Source organism: Zosterops lateralis (assembly GCF_965231275.1).
Source record: "Zosterops lateralis genome assembly, chromosome: 11".
NCBI lineage: Eukaryota > Metazoa > Chordata > Aves > Passeriformes > Zosteropidae > Zosterops > Zosterops lateralis.
The window spans coordinates 4,208,312-4,223,758 of NC_139771.1; the positions used below are offsets into that span (position 1 = coordinate 4,208,312).

General features: G+C 46.3%; 2 protein-coding genes across 2 annotated transcripts in view; one reads left to right on the forward strand and one right to left on the reverse strand.

Moving 5' to 3' along the window:
- The window catches only part of HEMK1 (HemK methyltransferase 1, mitochondrial release factors N(5)-glutamine), a 91,549-nt gene extending 80,528 nt beyond the window's left edge, over nt 1–11,021 (forward strand). Inside the window, exon 13 of the transcript XR_014590875.1 lies at nt 10,150–11,021. The gene's annotated coding sequence lies outside the window, so the exon portion shown is untranslated. The remainder of the gene's footprint in view (nt 1–10,149) is intronic.
- On the reverse strand, nt 1,866–8,744 carry CISH (cytokine inducible SH2 containing protein). Its single transcript, XM_083869301.1, has 4 exons — nt 8,526–8,744; nt 7,984–8,283; nt 3,209–3,432; nt 1,866–2,727 (listed from the first exon to the last, which is right to left on the reverse strand). The coding sequence occupies exons 2-4, from the start codon at nt 8,028–8,030 to the stop codon at nt 2,225–2,227; spliced, it is 774 nt and encodes a 257-aa protein (XP_083725427.1). The 5' UTR covers nt 8,031–8,283; nt 8,526–8,744; the 3' UTR covers nt 1,866–2,224.
- Nucleotides 11,022–15,447: the final 4,426 nt, after the last annotated feature.

A 15,447-nucleotide genomic window follows, 5' to 3' on the forward strand; every position in this document is an offset into this window, starting at 1 on the left:
CTCCCCATCACTCCCAACAGAGAACAGATCGAATAGGAAGCAAGTGTCAGAGAGCTGAACAACCTGCCCTTTCCTGCTGTGCACTTCTCCAACTGATTTTTCTCAAGCTGTAGTTACCAGGCCTGTGGCTGAGCTGTGTGGGCTTCCTGATGATATCACTGCTGCTCCTTGGAGAGCCGTGGTTTCTTGTTCCCAGTGTCCTCTGGCAGATAGAGGTGCTTGGATAAAAGGAAGCCTTTTCAGTGGTTTATCATTTATATTATTTAAAAAAAAAGTTTTCCTTTTTGCCTTCTAGATTTTCATTCTCATTCAGTACCTTCCCATGGTTGCTGCCATAGAGGGCAAGGGGGAAGGATATACCAAAAAACAAACCTGACATCACACATGCACACTGTCAATCATCAAAGTATCAAAAACAAAGCTTGCAACAGCACAAACTTGTATAAATGTGGAGAGAAAAAAAAAAAAAGGACACTGACTAAGCACATCAGGCCATCTTGTCCCTTTCGGCAGCTTTAAGACAGGGTGGAAGAATCTCACCCATTTTTTGAGTTTGTCTCCTGGGTCACCATCCCATGCTTTTCCATCTTCTCTTCCAACATTCAGCTATAGCTGGGGGTTTGTCCATTCTGATTTACAGAGCATTAGAGAGAGTCCCAGGGAGGGCTGAACAAGGAATCCTTAATGTTCACTCATGCTAGAACAAGTCAGGGGCTCCTAGGGGCAAAATAAGCCAAATGATAATTTCTGTAGACCTGTCTGTTCCCTCCTCTACTCTCATCAATGTCAAGGCTGGGAGGATGATGGGATTCAGCAAATGAACAGGAATTTGTGCTGGTTTGGGGCAGATCCCCTCTGCTGTCTGTCCCTCCTGTGTGTAAAAGAGCAGGGGAAGAGCCATTGTGCCTCATCTGCAGGGGGTGAAAGGATGGGGTGTGAGAATGAAGCCCAGAGCCAAAAGCCTAATTATGGATAACAAACATGCAAGTCAGAGCTGGAGGAGAGGAGAGGTCTGGACCTTGGCAAACAGCAATGCTGGATTGTGGTTTGCAGTGTGAGCTCCAGCCTGGAGCTGGCAGGAGCCGTGGGGCCGGTGACTAATGCTGGCAGGAGCAGAGCCTGCAGCAGCCTGGTGTGATGGGAGCAGGGAGCAAGGACAGCTCTGTGGGCTGAGGTGCCTTGAAGTGGTACCCCAGAAATAAATAAATAAATATCCTGAAGCTGTGCGTGTCACTGGGGCAGCCCAGCAGAGCTGACCCTGAGCCCCTGCTCAAGGAGACCCTGGTCTTGCCCTGTGTCTCAGGCAAAGGCAAGGTCAGGGAACAGCACTTTGAAAACACAAGCCAGACACAGGGTGCTCTGAAATGAAATCCTTCTGCCTGCATATGAGAAAATTTGGTTTCTAGTTACTTGTTTTGAAATGTTTTGTCACGAACATCCTTTGGAGATGGAGAAGATGGAAAAAAATGGGATGAGGGCTCCCTGGCCCAACCTCACTAGCCAGATCTCTGCTTAGAGCTTGCAAGGAAGAAGAGCTTTCTCAAAGAAGTCTCCTGTCCACATGTGATGCAGCACATATCTCTGGGACTCCCCACTGTGCTCTGAGGTTGTGATACCCTCTGTAGAAAAAAAAAACAAATAGTCTTTACCTCTGTAGAGGTGGGTCTGGATACAGTCATCTGAGTCTCACATACCCCAGAAGCCTAGGAGAGTTTGGATGTGGACTCCTGTAACCTGTCACAGGGACAGGTTCAAACAGAAGCTGTTTGGATGTGAATCCAAATCCAAATTCCCACAGAGCTTTGGCTGCCAGGTGGCTGGGAGCCTTTATGCTATCTCTAATTCCACAAAAGAAACAAAACCAATAAAGTAAAAGGTGCTTTAAAAATACCATGAGGAGAGAAACTGCCATGGAAATAAATAGCAAAAATAACAACGTTAACAAGTCCGGTGTCACACAACTCTGACATTCAAGTAGTGTGGCCATGCCCACAGAGCTTCTCACAGCCACTGCTGGCACGGCCCAAGGGTCAGAGCTCAGCTGGTGCCCTGTTGCTCATTGGAACAACCCACTCCTCCCTGGGGCTGGAATGGATGTGAAGAGAAGGGGAGAGGAAAGATGGATGCAGTCTCTGCTGATCATCAGGTCTTCGCTGTGCCCACCTTTAGCAGGACGGACACACACAAAGTTCGGGTGGTTGTGTCCCTGTGGTCGGGGCCATTCTCAGAGCTGGAAAGGATACTGCTTCAGGTACTCCTCCATCCGCCGGGGCAGCGGGAGCTGCTCCACGTGTGCCGTGCACTTGTTGATGCGCAGGCGGCACAGGTGCTGCAGGCTGGGAATGCTGTCCTTGCGGCCCAGCGGCCGGATCAGCTTCAGGTGCACCGCCGCCGCCGCCATCTCCTTCTGCAGGGGAGGTAGAGGAGACGGGGGTGGGTAAGGAGCCTCGGTCTTGCTTTCCGTCGTGCAGGACATGAGATAGTGCTGGATGAGGCTGACCACGTCCGGGAAGGCCAGGATGCGGGGTTTGGACAGGTAGTTGGAGTCCAGGCGGAACTTGCTGTCGGTGTACTCGATGCGCACGTTGGTGGGCCCTCGGTTGGTCTTGACGGACAGGGTGAACAGGTAGCTGGGGTGGGTGCTGTCCCGCACCAGGAACGTGCCCTCAGGCATCTTTTGCAGGTGCTGCTTGGCCTCACTGGCGGTGATGGAACCCCAGTACCAACCTGGATAAAAGTCCGAGACAGAATTTGTTAGGGAAAGAACATATTATAGGACTGGCACTATATTTAGGGAAGCCTTGAGGACAACCATGTTCAGAGCCTGGGAAGCAACCAGAGCCAGAGTTGGCAAGATCTTCATAAATTCAAGTTCTAAGGGTTTCCTGCCTATGCTTGCCATTGCTGTGCTGGGGCTTGGGATAAGGCTGGCAGCTGCTGCAGCAGCTGCAGTTTATAGAGAAAACGCAATTTGCTTTTTGCAATTCCTTCTCCCAATTCAGTTACAAAACATAAAGCAATAAATTAGTTCATGGTATAAGCTTGTAGATACTGCAGATAGACTTGCTGTATGCACAAGAGCCAGCCATGGCTGTGACAGAACCAGGTTCCTGTCTGAAGTGGAATCAGGAGATTCTTCCTGGTGCTCAGATTGTGGAGTTGGGTCCCTGCACCCTTCTGACCCTGTGACTTTGCAGTTGAGCCTTACCAGATTCTCGCAGGTAGGAGAAGGTTTTTGCAATGCAGAGAAGGTCCTCTTCAGGGTCCCGTGTCTGAGGTGGGTTGCTGTCTGGAACTGGAGGTGCAAGGGCAGGCACAGACTCCTCCTGGAAGGCTGTAACTGGGAGAGGCTGCATGATGGGCTCTGACAATTCCTCAATGCCCCTGAGTGACAGTCTCCTGCTCTTTTCCTCTGCCAGCAAAGGATGAGGTCTGAAATGAAAGGCACAATCTGCTATTTCTCCTTGCCTTGTGATTGGTTCAGGGTCTATTCAGTGCATGCCACATTCTACTACAACCTGTTATGTTTACAAACAGATCCTCAGCACCATTGTTTCTGATAGAGGCAAGGGAGGAGGAAGGAACAGAGCTAAAGATGAGCCCAAAGTTTGCCTCTTTGGCCATATAGAAGGTAGTCAGTCTTGCCATTTAAGATTATTTGAACCTGATATTTTTAGATGTTGCCTTTTAATACATAGTTTCAGGGGCAGTAAGATTTATAACAGCATTACAGCTTCATTTACATGATTACAGTGTTGGAGCATTTCTGTTTCTGCCAGTGGGATTGTCATTTACTGCAATATAATTAGAAGCAGAATTGGGAATATCTTGGGTTTTGTCTTACCCACTTTCTGCTCAAGGATGACCTGGTCCTAAATGAACCTCTCAGAACTCCGAGTGAGCTGATCATGTAAGAGAACAATGGGAATTCTTGTTTTAGCCAAGCCTGTGCACTACACCCACCCCACCGTTCAGCAGTTCAAAGGAGGAGTCAGTGTGGCTGAAATCCCTGCACGACTGCAGGAGGAGGCTCTGCCATGGCCAGAGTGCTAGAACATGTATTCCCCTGTGGCCTAAAGTGCTGTAGCTATTCAGCATCTAAATGCATTTTCACAGAGCCTGGAGCTCTCATGGGTCATCGGGGCTCCTCCTCAGCAGCACAGGGATTCCTCAAGGAAAGCAGAGCTCCAGGAGGAGAATGGATGTCAGAGGCCAGGAAAGTCTTCATTCCCAGGCAATTCCCAATGCTTCTCCTGAGCAAAAATTATTTCTGTCCTATTGTTGTCTTGTAAGCTCCTTGCCTGTGTCCCCTGTCCTGCTGCATGTCCTGTGTTACATCCTCCCACCATCCCCAACACAGCTGAGATGTTTTTCAGACACTTTAAAGAAAAGATGGCTGAGAGAAATACACTCAGTCCTCAGTGTGACACTGCCACAGCACCACTGGTGCTGATAGCACAGGGTGTAGCCACCTCCCCACATTACTGAAGAAAAGCAGAAGGAGACTCTGAAGTCCTAAGTGCTTCCCTTTGGATCTTCCTCCTTCCCTGTGCTCTGTGTGAACAAGGCTGCTTCAGGTACATAAATAAATGTGCTGTAAACTGATCTGCACCTCATCATAGCTGCACTCTACCATCTCAAAGTGCTGAGATGCAAGTATGGGACAGAGAACAAGAGAAAGAGATGTGAGAGGTAAGTAGATTAGAGAGAACCTGGAAGCACCTTCACACCTTGTAAGTGAGAACCACGATCAGTTCCACACCTCTGCATTTCTAAACAAACCATGGAGGTTTGGAGTAAGGTTTTGTAAAACCACTGGTAAATTTAAATCTACAGAGAGATACTTCTTACCCATGCAATACACAGCAAACCCCCTGCTATTCTGTTGGTATTTAGGAAAGAACATTCTTTCTTTTTCCATGTGTCAAATTACATTTCAGAAGAAGGATACCTGCTTGTCCTTCATGGTAGCTAATATTTCTTAATTTCTATTTTCTTAATTTCTATTAATGGGTAGGAAGCCAGCCTGAATAAAGGTAATTTCTGGCCCTTGGTCGCAGCACCTGCATTTTCAGGGGTTTTTGTAGATCTGGATATATTTTTATATCTGGAGATCATTGTTGGTAAAGCTCTGAGTTCTCTTTTAAATCCTCCTGAAGATACATTTATAGGTGTTGAGGCTTCATTTTTCAAGATATTTGGATGTCTCCCTCTTAATGTCTTCACAAAAGCCTAGCTCCCTGTCTCCTTGGGGAATGGAGATTCCCAATTCTCCATTACCCCCCTTTTTGCTCAAGGAGGACCATAAACCAGCTCAGCTGCTTGGAGCATGGTGCAAATAACACCAAGGTCATGGATTTGGTGCCCATACAAGTCATTCAGAGTTGAACTCGATCATCCTTGTGGGTCTTTTTTAACTCAGAATGTTCTGTGATTCTGATCCTTGTCTGTGCTGAACCTAACTACCAATTGGTGCTGTGCAAAGAAGGTGTCCCAGGCCTGCTGGCAGAGCAGTGTCTCTCATATCAACTGTTCCCTGAGCTGAAAATGACTGTGACTGATTCTAAAGAAAATCAGTCCTGCACCATTCATTCCCTGGAACTCAAACACTGCAGTCCAAGTGCCAAATCTCTCTGAACTTACTTTCTCCTGGACAATTTTTCTGGCCTACCCTTCCAGAAAGGTTTGGAACATAAAGAAAACTTTTCATATCGTGGAACTTTTTTCTTTTTATAGACCAGCTTCAGAGAGAAAATTAGGAATTGGCTGAGAGGTGGCGAAGGAAGGGAGAGATAGCAAAGCTACACAGGGAAATGTCTGCCATGAATCGGGAGGAAAGCTGTTACTTTCAAGGGCTGTACCAGTTCACAGTTTGGTTCTCCAAAAGCCACATCAGCTGTGTGAATGTTTCAGTAGGTTTCTTTTACAGAGTCCATGTGCTTGAGATGAGTTTTCCCACTGTACTCGTGCTCTGCTGCCTTACACTTGGTGCCAGGTGAGGCTGGAGGAGCCCAGACCCTGTGCAGGCACCGTGGGGATCTTTCCACTGCAGCCAGAGAAGGGTTGGGCTCACACATTTCCTATTTGCCTTCTATACACCAGCCTTAAGCCCCCACAAAACCTCCCAGTGAGGCTGTAGGCTCAAAGAAGTGTGGAGAAAGAGAGGAGAAGGATTAGAAATTTTGAAAGACTGGGAGGTGCTGGTATCCTAAACAACTCTGTATGTCTGTACGTAGGCTGAAGAAAGAAGAGCTGCTGCTGAGAACAGAGCAGCTCCAAGCATAGGAATGGGAGAGCAGAGGGATCAGCAAGTAATGAAGAACATTTGCCAGAAGGTTAAGAAGACTTTGCTGGGATGAGGACAGGTTGAAAAAGGTTTGCTGACATGAGAAAGTCGGCTCTTTGGTGGGGCAAAGAAAAGATTTGCAAATAGTGCTTGTAATAGAGAAAGCAGAGGAAAGATGTGGAGAATCAGGACTAAATAGAGCAAAGTGTTCGTACAACAGTTGTGAGGAGGAAGCAAACAAGCATGTGAAATTTGGCATGTCTAGCTGGGAGTCTGGGTGCACTCTCCAGATAGACAGCAAATGAACTTCCCTGTGCTTTGGCAGTTAGTGTTTCAGAAAGCCTTGGAACAGCAAGAAAGTTCAGGAGAATCAGATATGTCTGATCCCATTTAGTGTTGGCTTTGTAGTTACTGTGCTGATAAGCTAAACTTCATAACACAGTATAAACACTACAAGAGAAAGTGTGGAGCCACTCTCCCTTCCCTCAGCCACATCCCAACACTCCAGTGGGAGCTTGGTCTGAATAGGACGGAGAGTATGGAGTCCAGGATATATGAAAATCCTAGAGGATTGAAAATGGAGTAATAAATGGTCTTCAAAATAGACATTAAAAGAAAAACATCTACACATCTGGCTCCATAATAAGTTCTTGGTGGGTAAGGGAAGCAATAGCTCTGGTATGTTGACCCTGGAGAAAAGCTTCAGATAAGGGTTTCCCAAAGGCCAAGCTGAAAACTAAATTCATTCTGCCATGGCTATAGGAACTGCAGCTGCAGGCTGAAAATAAGAGTGAAGACAACCCCCCTTGCATAGTAGGAAATTAGTGGTAAGCACGAGCTCTCCTTGTCTGTGGAACAGATTTTGGGGGGGAAATGGCAGAAAAATCCCTGTGCTACGGTCATTGCAAGCAGACAAGGAAGATTTTACTCTGAGGAAAATCCACCATACACCAGAGTGACAGGAAAATCTGACATGATGGCTCAGACTGAAATAAATGCTCACATTTTCCAAGTATGCAGCATGTGTAAAAAATATCAGGGGATTCCTGCACACCAGGTGTTCCTCATCAGCTGAGCTGGTCAGAGGGACACTGAAGTGCCAAGACGTCAGTACTGATATCACAGAGGGCACTTGGATGTCACCTGTTCTCCTGAAGGCAGATCTGGAACTATCCGTGTGCCTCCTGTGGCTCTCACTCTACAGAAAGCTGTGTATATGTACATACACTTAAACTTACATGAAAGTGATATTAATTTAGCATAAATATCTCCTTAGACCAATACACATAAACTCCAGGGAAGGGTTTTTTTCTTTTACTTCAGTAAGCAGTTTGATTCCAAGAGTACTTTAGAGAACACCTGTGGTGTTGGGTTGGAGTCTGCACTGGTGCTGTGTCCACCTCACTGAACAACACACTACGAGTTATTTGTTACTCTCCCAAAGATTTTGGAAACCGGGTAGTTTTTCAGCAGTAGAAAGCCCGGAAATCAGGAATTCTTTATGGTTCTATGATTTTGGCCTTGGAATCTAAAACACAGACACACAGAACTCAGCACTGAGCCGGCCAAAGTCATTCCCATTCCAATACAGTCACACATGGCAACAACACACAGGAGCTGAAAAACTGTCCCAGAGAACCTTCCTAATTACAATTATCAAAGCACAGCTTTTCACGGAAGGCTGCAAAGTATCTTACCCCTGAACACAGAGGATCATGTCACTCCCGGACCAAGGGAAAAGCATTAAGTCTTCAAGAAGATGGGAAATTATTTCTCCTCTTCTTTCCTTCTTTTCTTCCCCGAAGCAGCGAGTTCAACCTCTAGTTGGGGTTCACGGTGAGAGAAGGCTGGCGAGTCCCAGCAAACCCCTTCTGCAGGTTATTTCAGAGACGGGAAAAGCCAAGCAGAAGACGAGCTGTCCGACAAAGACTTCAGCAACTTTGGCCAAGAAAATACGTGCGTTCTCGGTGCTTTAGAAAAAATAACGTGTTCTTGTTCTGCTTTCCAGAAAACAGCAGCAAAAAAAAAGTTTAAAAAAATAACCAGAGAAAAAGGAAATTACATATATTTAAAGAGGAACTGATCTTCCTTCAGAGCACTCTGAAATAGTAATAAATAGGTACCAATAAATAAAATCTTCCCTAGTGCTGCGGGAAGAGCGGGAGCAGCGACCTGTCTCAGCGCTGGCTCCGGAGAAATGAAGCTCCGTGGAAGAAGAAAAAAAAAAAAAAGGGCAAACCTCCTTAGTAATCTTTTGTGCGTCCCTTTTAATCTGTTCCAGGAAGTGAGGGATTCCTGGAATCGTATTGTGTTCGCATCATTCTTCCTATATCAGCCACGCGAGGAGGGGGGGAGGAAAAATAAAAAAAGAGACGGTATAAATAGCTGTGTCCAGCACGGCCGCGTCCAGGCTGCCATGGCCGGGGGAGGGAGGGGAGGGCAGCGGAGCCCTCCCGGCGGGCGGGGGAGGGAGGGAGGGGAGCCGTGCGGGGCCGCCACCGCGCGTGTTCGTGGAAACGCCTTTGATCCATTTCCAAGAACTTTCCAGGAACGCGGGGCCGGCGCTGCCAATGGGCGCCGCCGCCGCATGCGCGGGGCCCACCCGGGGCGGGGCGGCAGCGCCCACCGCCTCCTGCCCGGGCCGCCGCACGCCTCGCTTGCATTTACACGCACTTGTGTGTCATTTTGCTTCCGTTCCGTTTTTAAGCGTTTGTAGTTCCGCGGAGTCATTTTGTGCCTCCCGTAGCCGGCGGTTCGGCATCCTGGCCGGGCTGGGGCGCCTCCCCGCGGCGCTGGAGCGGCGGTGCAGCGGGGCTGGGCAGGGGCTGGGGGAGTGAACAGGGGCTGGGGGATTTCCTGTGAAACCTGCCGAGTAGGGCAGGGTGTGCTGCAGGGTCTGCCGCTCCGGGCAGCGCCTGTGTGCTTCTCACTTTTCTTCAAAGGGTTTGGTTATCTGGGAGTCTGCTGTGAATCAGGTATCATCAGCTCAGCAAAGTCTCCTGGAAAAGGCTACGCCACCACCGGTTTGTCCTGCGTTTATAGAACACTGTCAAGTTATAAAATCTGGCAACCCACGAGGAAATATTTCGCTTTCTCTTAGGGTTATTGAACATTTTATTTTTGAACGCTTAATAGCAAAAGCTTGGTTGCTTTTGTCTTTTCCTGCCACGAGCTGCCACCTTCTCGCTTTTTAGAGATAAGAGAGAATGAGAGTGGTCTGTCTGCCACCTCCATTGGAGTAGGTTGAACGCTTAAAAATATTAGTAATCATTGTGCCATTCAGAACATTCAGAAGTAGATGGGGCCAGGAGCAAAGGGGAAGGCAGGATGCTGATAAGGGTGAGGTTAGAAGGGTGTTCCCTTCTAAGCTCATGGACATGAGCCTGAGAGCCGGCAGGCTGTGTTCAGCTCCTGACTCAGCCGTTCAGTCCCTGCAGTTCCATTTGGCAGCTGCTCAGCCTCCTGCACACTTCCATCCGTTTTGTGTCCTGAATCAGGGGCACTGCAGTAATGAGTGCTGCTAATAATACCCAGCTATCCGAAGAGGGAGGTCTGAGGGCCATCTAAGTATCCTGAGTATCCATCTAAGTACTCTGAGGGTCATCTGAAGGGGGTGGAAATGTCAGCCTGCAGGCACTCCTTGACCAGTTTGCTTCTGGGCCTTACAGACTTCAGCTCGCATTTCTCTGGATCTGTGTAAATTCACAGTGGAGGCGAGAGGCTGGCAGAGGAATTTCAGTCCTCACCTTTCCTGTGCAACATTCAGACAATCATTCGGAGGGCCCTTTGTAGCCCTGGCTCAGGGTTGCAGAGGCCTGTGCCCCTTCACATCTAAATCCGGGGTTGTTTTAAACCTTCTGTAGGTGGTGCAGCAGCACGGTGGATTTGAACGGATCTAGACTACAGAGGTGGAAGCAGCTCTTGTCTCCGGCTAACCACAGTGAACCTGCACGTTCAGAAGGTATTTAATTCGCTGTCAGCCTCAGGGGGGACGCCGAGATCCCAGCTTGGTGTGCCGGCAGCAGCGCTGCAGCCCGGCGTTGGCAGTGAGGAGCTGTCTGCAACTTTTTTCCACTTAAAATTGTGCTCCAGGTAGTGATCCGCGCCCGGAGGAGGCTTTTTGTGCAGGCTCTGTGCTGGGGGCTGAGCAGCCATTAGTGTCTCCGGCGCAGGGAAGGCACGCTCAGAGCTGAGCAGAGCAAACATCCCCGCAGGAGCGGGGTCTGCACTGGCAGTCTGCGGGCAGCGGCTGCTCCAGGACCCCTCTCGCTCTCCCGCGCTGCTTTTCCAGCCGCAGGCACCGGGCCCGAGCCACTCTGTCGGTCCTGCGGGGACTCGGAGAGATGAGCATTGTCTCAGTAGCAGTAGCTGATGGGTGTGCGCATCAATGAAAGGAGCTTGCATTTACATTGGGAACTTCTTTAGGGGACCACCTCCAAAAAAAAAAAAAAAAAAATCAAACAAAAACAAACAAACAAAACCACCACCAACAACAACCACCCCCCCCCCAAAAGAAGAAGGGAAAAAAAAAAAAAAAAAAGAAAAAAGAAAAAAGAAAAAAAAATAACCCAAAACCCAACAACCAACCACCAAAAAACCACACATATATATGTATATCTCAGGCATTGATCAGTTTGAAGTCAGGAGCACTCAGCAGTGCTTCATCACTCGACATGGACGTTGTGCTCCTTGGCACTCCTTGGCCACAGGGCAATGCCCCAAGAGGGAAACAGCACAGCGTGCCCGATGTGCCAGTGTCCCAGGCCCTGCACAGGCAATATAATTGCTGCCATTCACACAAATTAGTTGTTTAAACTCCGTTTATATTCATATAAATTACTTTCCAGAGTACTGTCTTGAATAAAAAGAACATTACAGAAGCAGTAGCAAGAAATACTGGTGATATCATTGAGTGCTAGGCTTTAGTTATGAAAGGTATCAAAGAAAGCTCAAAGCTCGCAATGAAGTCAGGGAAGAAAATCCAGAAATAGTGAGGTAGTTAGTCCCTCAGGAAAGTTCACTGACACAACAGCACCATCTGCTGCTAAATGTGTGCTTGGGAAAACCGGCGGGCAGAGTCCCTTCCCACTGCAGGTGTCACACGGCTGTGCCTTTGGACATTGCTGTGACTTTGTAGAGGTGGTGTAAATGAAAATGTCATCCAGAATCGTAACTCTTGAGAGGGGCCTGTGTTCCTGGGGTCTGAATTTATCTTCACCAGTAAAGCCAGGGAAAACCTTTAAAATAAATGGGAAGCTGGACGGGAGCAAACACAGATGCAATCACTGTGATTAATGCTGCGTTCTCCATTTATTTAATCTAAAATGGCAGGTTATGTACACTTTGATATAGCTTACAATTGCAGTTACTTCTCATTGGCATACAGCACAGGGAAAAATGCAAACAAACATTGTTTTACTTTTCCTTAAGGTGGCTAAAGTGTTCACACTAATAACTATACCTATTAACCTCTAGAAAACCCACTATCCCTTGTTAACAGTTAACATCTAATTTCTAACTGCGCCACAGGCTTCACAGTTGGCCCTGGTGTGGGGCCCAGGCCGGGTTAGCTCAAACCTCACTCCAAAATATCTACACACCAGTAGCTTGAAAGACTGAAAGTAAGTCACTTCTTTGATTACTGCCTGGCCCTTACCCTGAGCTGTGGTGTAAGAAACCCCAGTGAGTGACCCAGCATTACCAATAACAAGCAGCTGTTCCTTGCTTAGAGGGGCCAGCTCGTGATTCGAGTAGCACCAATTCCTGTATTCAACAACAGGTGATGCATTTAATGTTGTGGTTTTGATTTCCCAACCTTGTGAGTAACAATGGAGAAGTCTCCAGGGTGTGGGTGAGCTGTGCCATGGATACAGGGACTTCTGAGCTGGCTCCGTGAGAAGTAGGATGTGCAGAAAGGAATAAGGTTCATTTCAAGCTGTGAAAAGTACCTTGGGTTATTGTAAGGAACCCGGGTTATTTGTTGTCCCAAGGCTTGTGGCACATGGTGACCTAGAAGGTGATGGCAGTGTGGCATCTGTTGGGTGGTTTGCTGTTTGATTCAAATGCTGCAAAAATTGTATTCCTGAGTGGTCTGCAAGGCCACCCCAGGACTACTAGGCAATGCTGTCATACTTATGAGTTGCAGGATGTTTCAATGAAAGAGATTAATTTCTTCTGCTCCACTGCAGCGTAAAATGAAGCACCATCTCCTGTAGACAGATTAGAAGGGTTTTATGCTTTTGATTTATGACTCTTCTGTGAAAAAAATGGGGTTTTTTTTCCTGTCTGCTGGAAGGGAAATATCCAGCTGGTATCTCCCCATCAATAACCTGCGGAATAACATGGATAGAGCCTCCCAAAACCTTCTCAATGACCAGGACAAGGCACTTTTATTAAGGTGTCTGAGACTAGACATAAAAAAGCATCTTTTCTATCCTTGTCTGTATTTCAACAGGAAAATATCTGTTTTGTGCTAACATGGAGGAATTAATCTTGAGGAACGAAGTCAGGTACTAGGACAGGCTGTTCAGATTGTGAGAGTGGTGTTCTTGAGACTTCCCTTTCCTTAACTAGAAGCTGCTTCAAAGCCAGAGTTCTAATTCCTCCTGGAAATCATGCTATAATCCCACAGACACAAGGACAGGGGGTGGTGAGGATAAAAGAGAAGTTGTTCTAGCAACAAAGCATCAGTAAAGATCATTGCTTATGAAAGAGCTTTATAAACTTGGTTTTGTGTCAGCCAGGAGAGAAAAGAGCCAAGCTGTTTGCTGATGAGCTTTTTGAGTTTGGGTTTTTTTCATGCCTTTTTGATAAGTCTGAGACAGACACCTCCAGAGCAGAACCAAAAGACAGGCAAAAAAACCCCATGTATATAGTTTGTGTTTCAGACCACTGTGTACATGACAGACTAAACTAAAGATCCTACAAGAGGCTGCTCTTGTTCTCCTTCATATCAAAATATTACTCTGTAGAGCTGCCCTTTCTTTTAATATCACAGTTGCAGTTTCTGAAGAACTTCCTGGGGAATTTAATAAGGTTGTTGCAACCGCCCAACCAGACAAAGCCTTGTCCTCACTTCAACCTGACAGTACAGAGGATTTTCTCTTTGGTGACATCTATATAATGCATCCTGTGAGCATGGATTTCTCATAACAGCAGAAAAAAAAACCAAAAACAAACAATAGAGAGCTGTTACTCAGAAGAAGGAAAGGTTCAGAAAAACAAGTCATTGGTTTTCTTTAGCTGATAATTTCTTTATCATAACTGATGGGATTTCCATGAGACATTGCTGTCAAAGGGCTGACCCCCAAGCAAATCACTTTTGCATATAAGGAAACTGAGATCCCTGTTACCATTCAGACATCACTCCTCAAGATATGCCATCCCTCAGAGAGCATTTGATGACATCAGCTTTCCTAGCTCTCCAGATGACAGCAAACTCAGTTATTTCATTTTGGTTTTATTAGGAAATGAGACATTTGAAAGTCTGAAATGTCTTTGATCCCAGTTATTGAATTGCTACAGCATGGCAAAGAGGCACTGAAAACACCCAGTGGAATAGCCGGAATTAACCTTCTCTGTTTAAACAAGAGAAGTTGTTCTATCTGTAAAGTTTTTCTGTCATCCCTGTCTGTCTGTAAAGCAGATATCTGTGATATCCAAGACATGATAAAATCAGGGAGAACATACCCAAACTGCACTAGCTAAAATAAAAAGCTTCATCAGGTTAAGATACTGGTTAGAGGAAAGGGGCTGCCCCAAAGCTTCTTGATATTAAGAACAGGACCTTAACATTTGCTAGTTTCTCCTATAACCTGATTTGTGGTGGGGTTTTTTTGTTTGTTTGTTTGTTTTGTGGGGGTTTTTTTGGTTGTTTTTTTTTTGGGGACAAAGCAGGCATAACTGTGCTACCAAATTCTCTTTTGAAATTTAAATTGTTTTGTGTTGTTGCTGTTGGGGACTTCTGGTAAAAATAGGATTAATGTTTAATTTACAGTGTTAGGCGTTTTTGTGAAGATGAAAGAACTTTAGCTGTAGTGGGCTCTTAGCCTGTAATAGTACTGGTTTAGGCTTTGGGCTTTTTTTTTTTTTTTTACTTCAAAAAGCAAACATCAATAAATAAATAAAAACATCTGTTTGAATGAAAAATGTCCCCCGGCTCAGGGAGCTGCAAATGAGGAGGAACACATCTCCAGAGGATGCTAATGGAGCTCCACCTGCCACGAGCACAGAGAGGCTTCAGGAGCTGCTTTTTATTTTGGAGTCATCCTTGTGTAGAGTGAGGTTGTCTGATACTTGGGCTGATGCTAGAAAGGCTTTTTAGGAGTTTATGGTGGCTGAAATTAGTAGAGGATTGATGTAAGGCCTTATTAACCATTATTCACACTGGGGTTTTGAGGTGTTTTGCCCTGTTTAAATTTATCACTGGCTGCTGGTAAAATGAACTTTGCCAAGAGCGTATCCAGGCAACATCAGGTGGTAAACCTAAACAAGTTTTTCGTCCAGTGAGATACCCTGTGACTTGAAAAATGTGGTTTGTATCCTCCCAGTTTAACTTATCAGGAGACGGCTCATAACTAAGACGTGTAGAACCAAGTAATTTCACACATCCTGTCTCATTCCCTCATCTTTCCTCCTTGCTTTTCATGCACAGCTTATTTTTTTAGAAACTCATTCTTGAAATAGTTAGAGTCATAGTTTCTTAATGAAATTCCTTACTTCTGACACTCTATAAAAAATAGCAACCCCTTAAGTAGACATCTGCTTGGAATTTTTGCAACATTTAATATTTCCTAGAATAGAGCCATAAATCACCTTCTACCAGCTTCAATGTGCTAGTCAGTGTAACTCCTGCCTGCTTTGGGCAGCCATAGGCTTTTGGGTGAGAGCTGCATGGAAAGATCCAAATAGGGCCAGGAATGGGAGCTATGGGTGTGAGCAAATATGGGTTTTAAATTAAAGAATGCAGAAAAAACCAGAGAGATTTAGAAGGTTTCTGAATGGTCTGGCCCCCAGTGACTGGGTGTGGAGAACAGGACCTGTTGCAAAGAGAAGGAAGTTACCATCCAGGACAAACAGAAAAGCAAAGACAGGCAGAAGCCAGAGCGAGCTGGTGACCACAGAACCATGTTATTGGAAGTTTGCAACCTGGGAGCTCAGTG

Bases quoted from the DNA above. Each gene is read 5' to 3' on its own strand.
- CISH (XM_083869301.1), bottom strand. From the start codon at position 8,030: ATGCTTTTCCCTTGGTCCGGGAGTGACATGATCCTCTGTGTTCAGGG. The intron at 3,433-7,983 runs GTAAGATACTTT...CTTTCATTTCAG, and splicing joins ATGATCCTCTGTGTTCAGGG to ACCTCATCCTTTGCTGGCAG. The intron at 2,728-3,208 runs GTAAGGCTCAAC...ACTTTTATCCAG, and splicing joins CTCCTACCTGCGAGAATCTG to GTTGGTACTGGGGTTCCATC.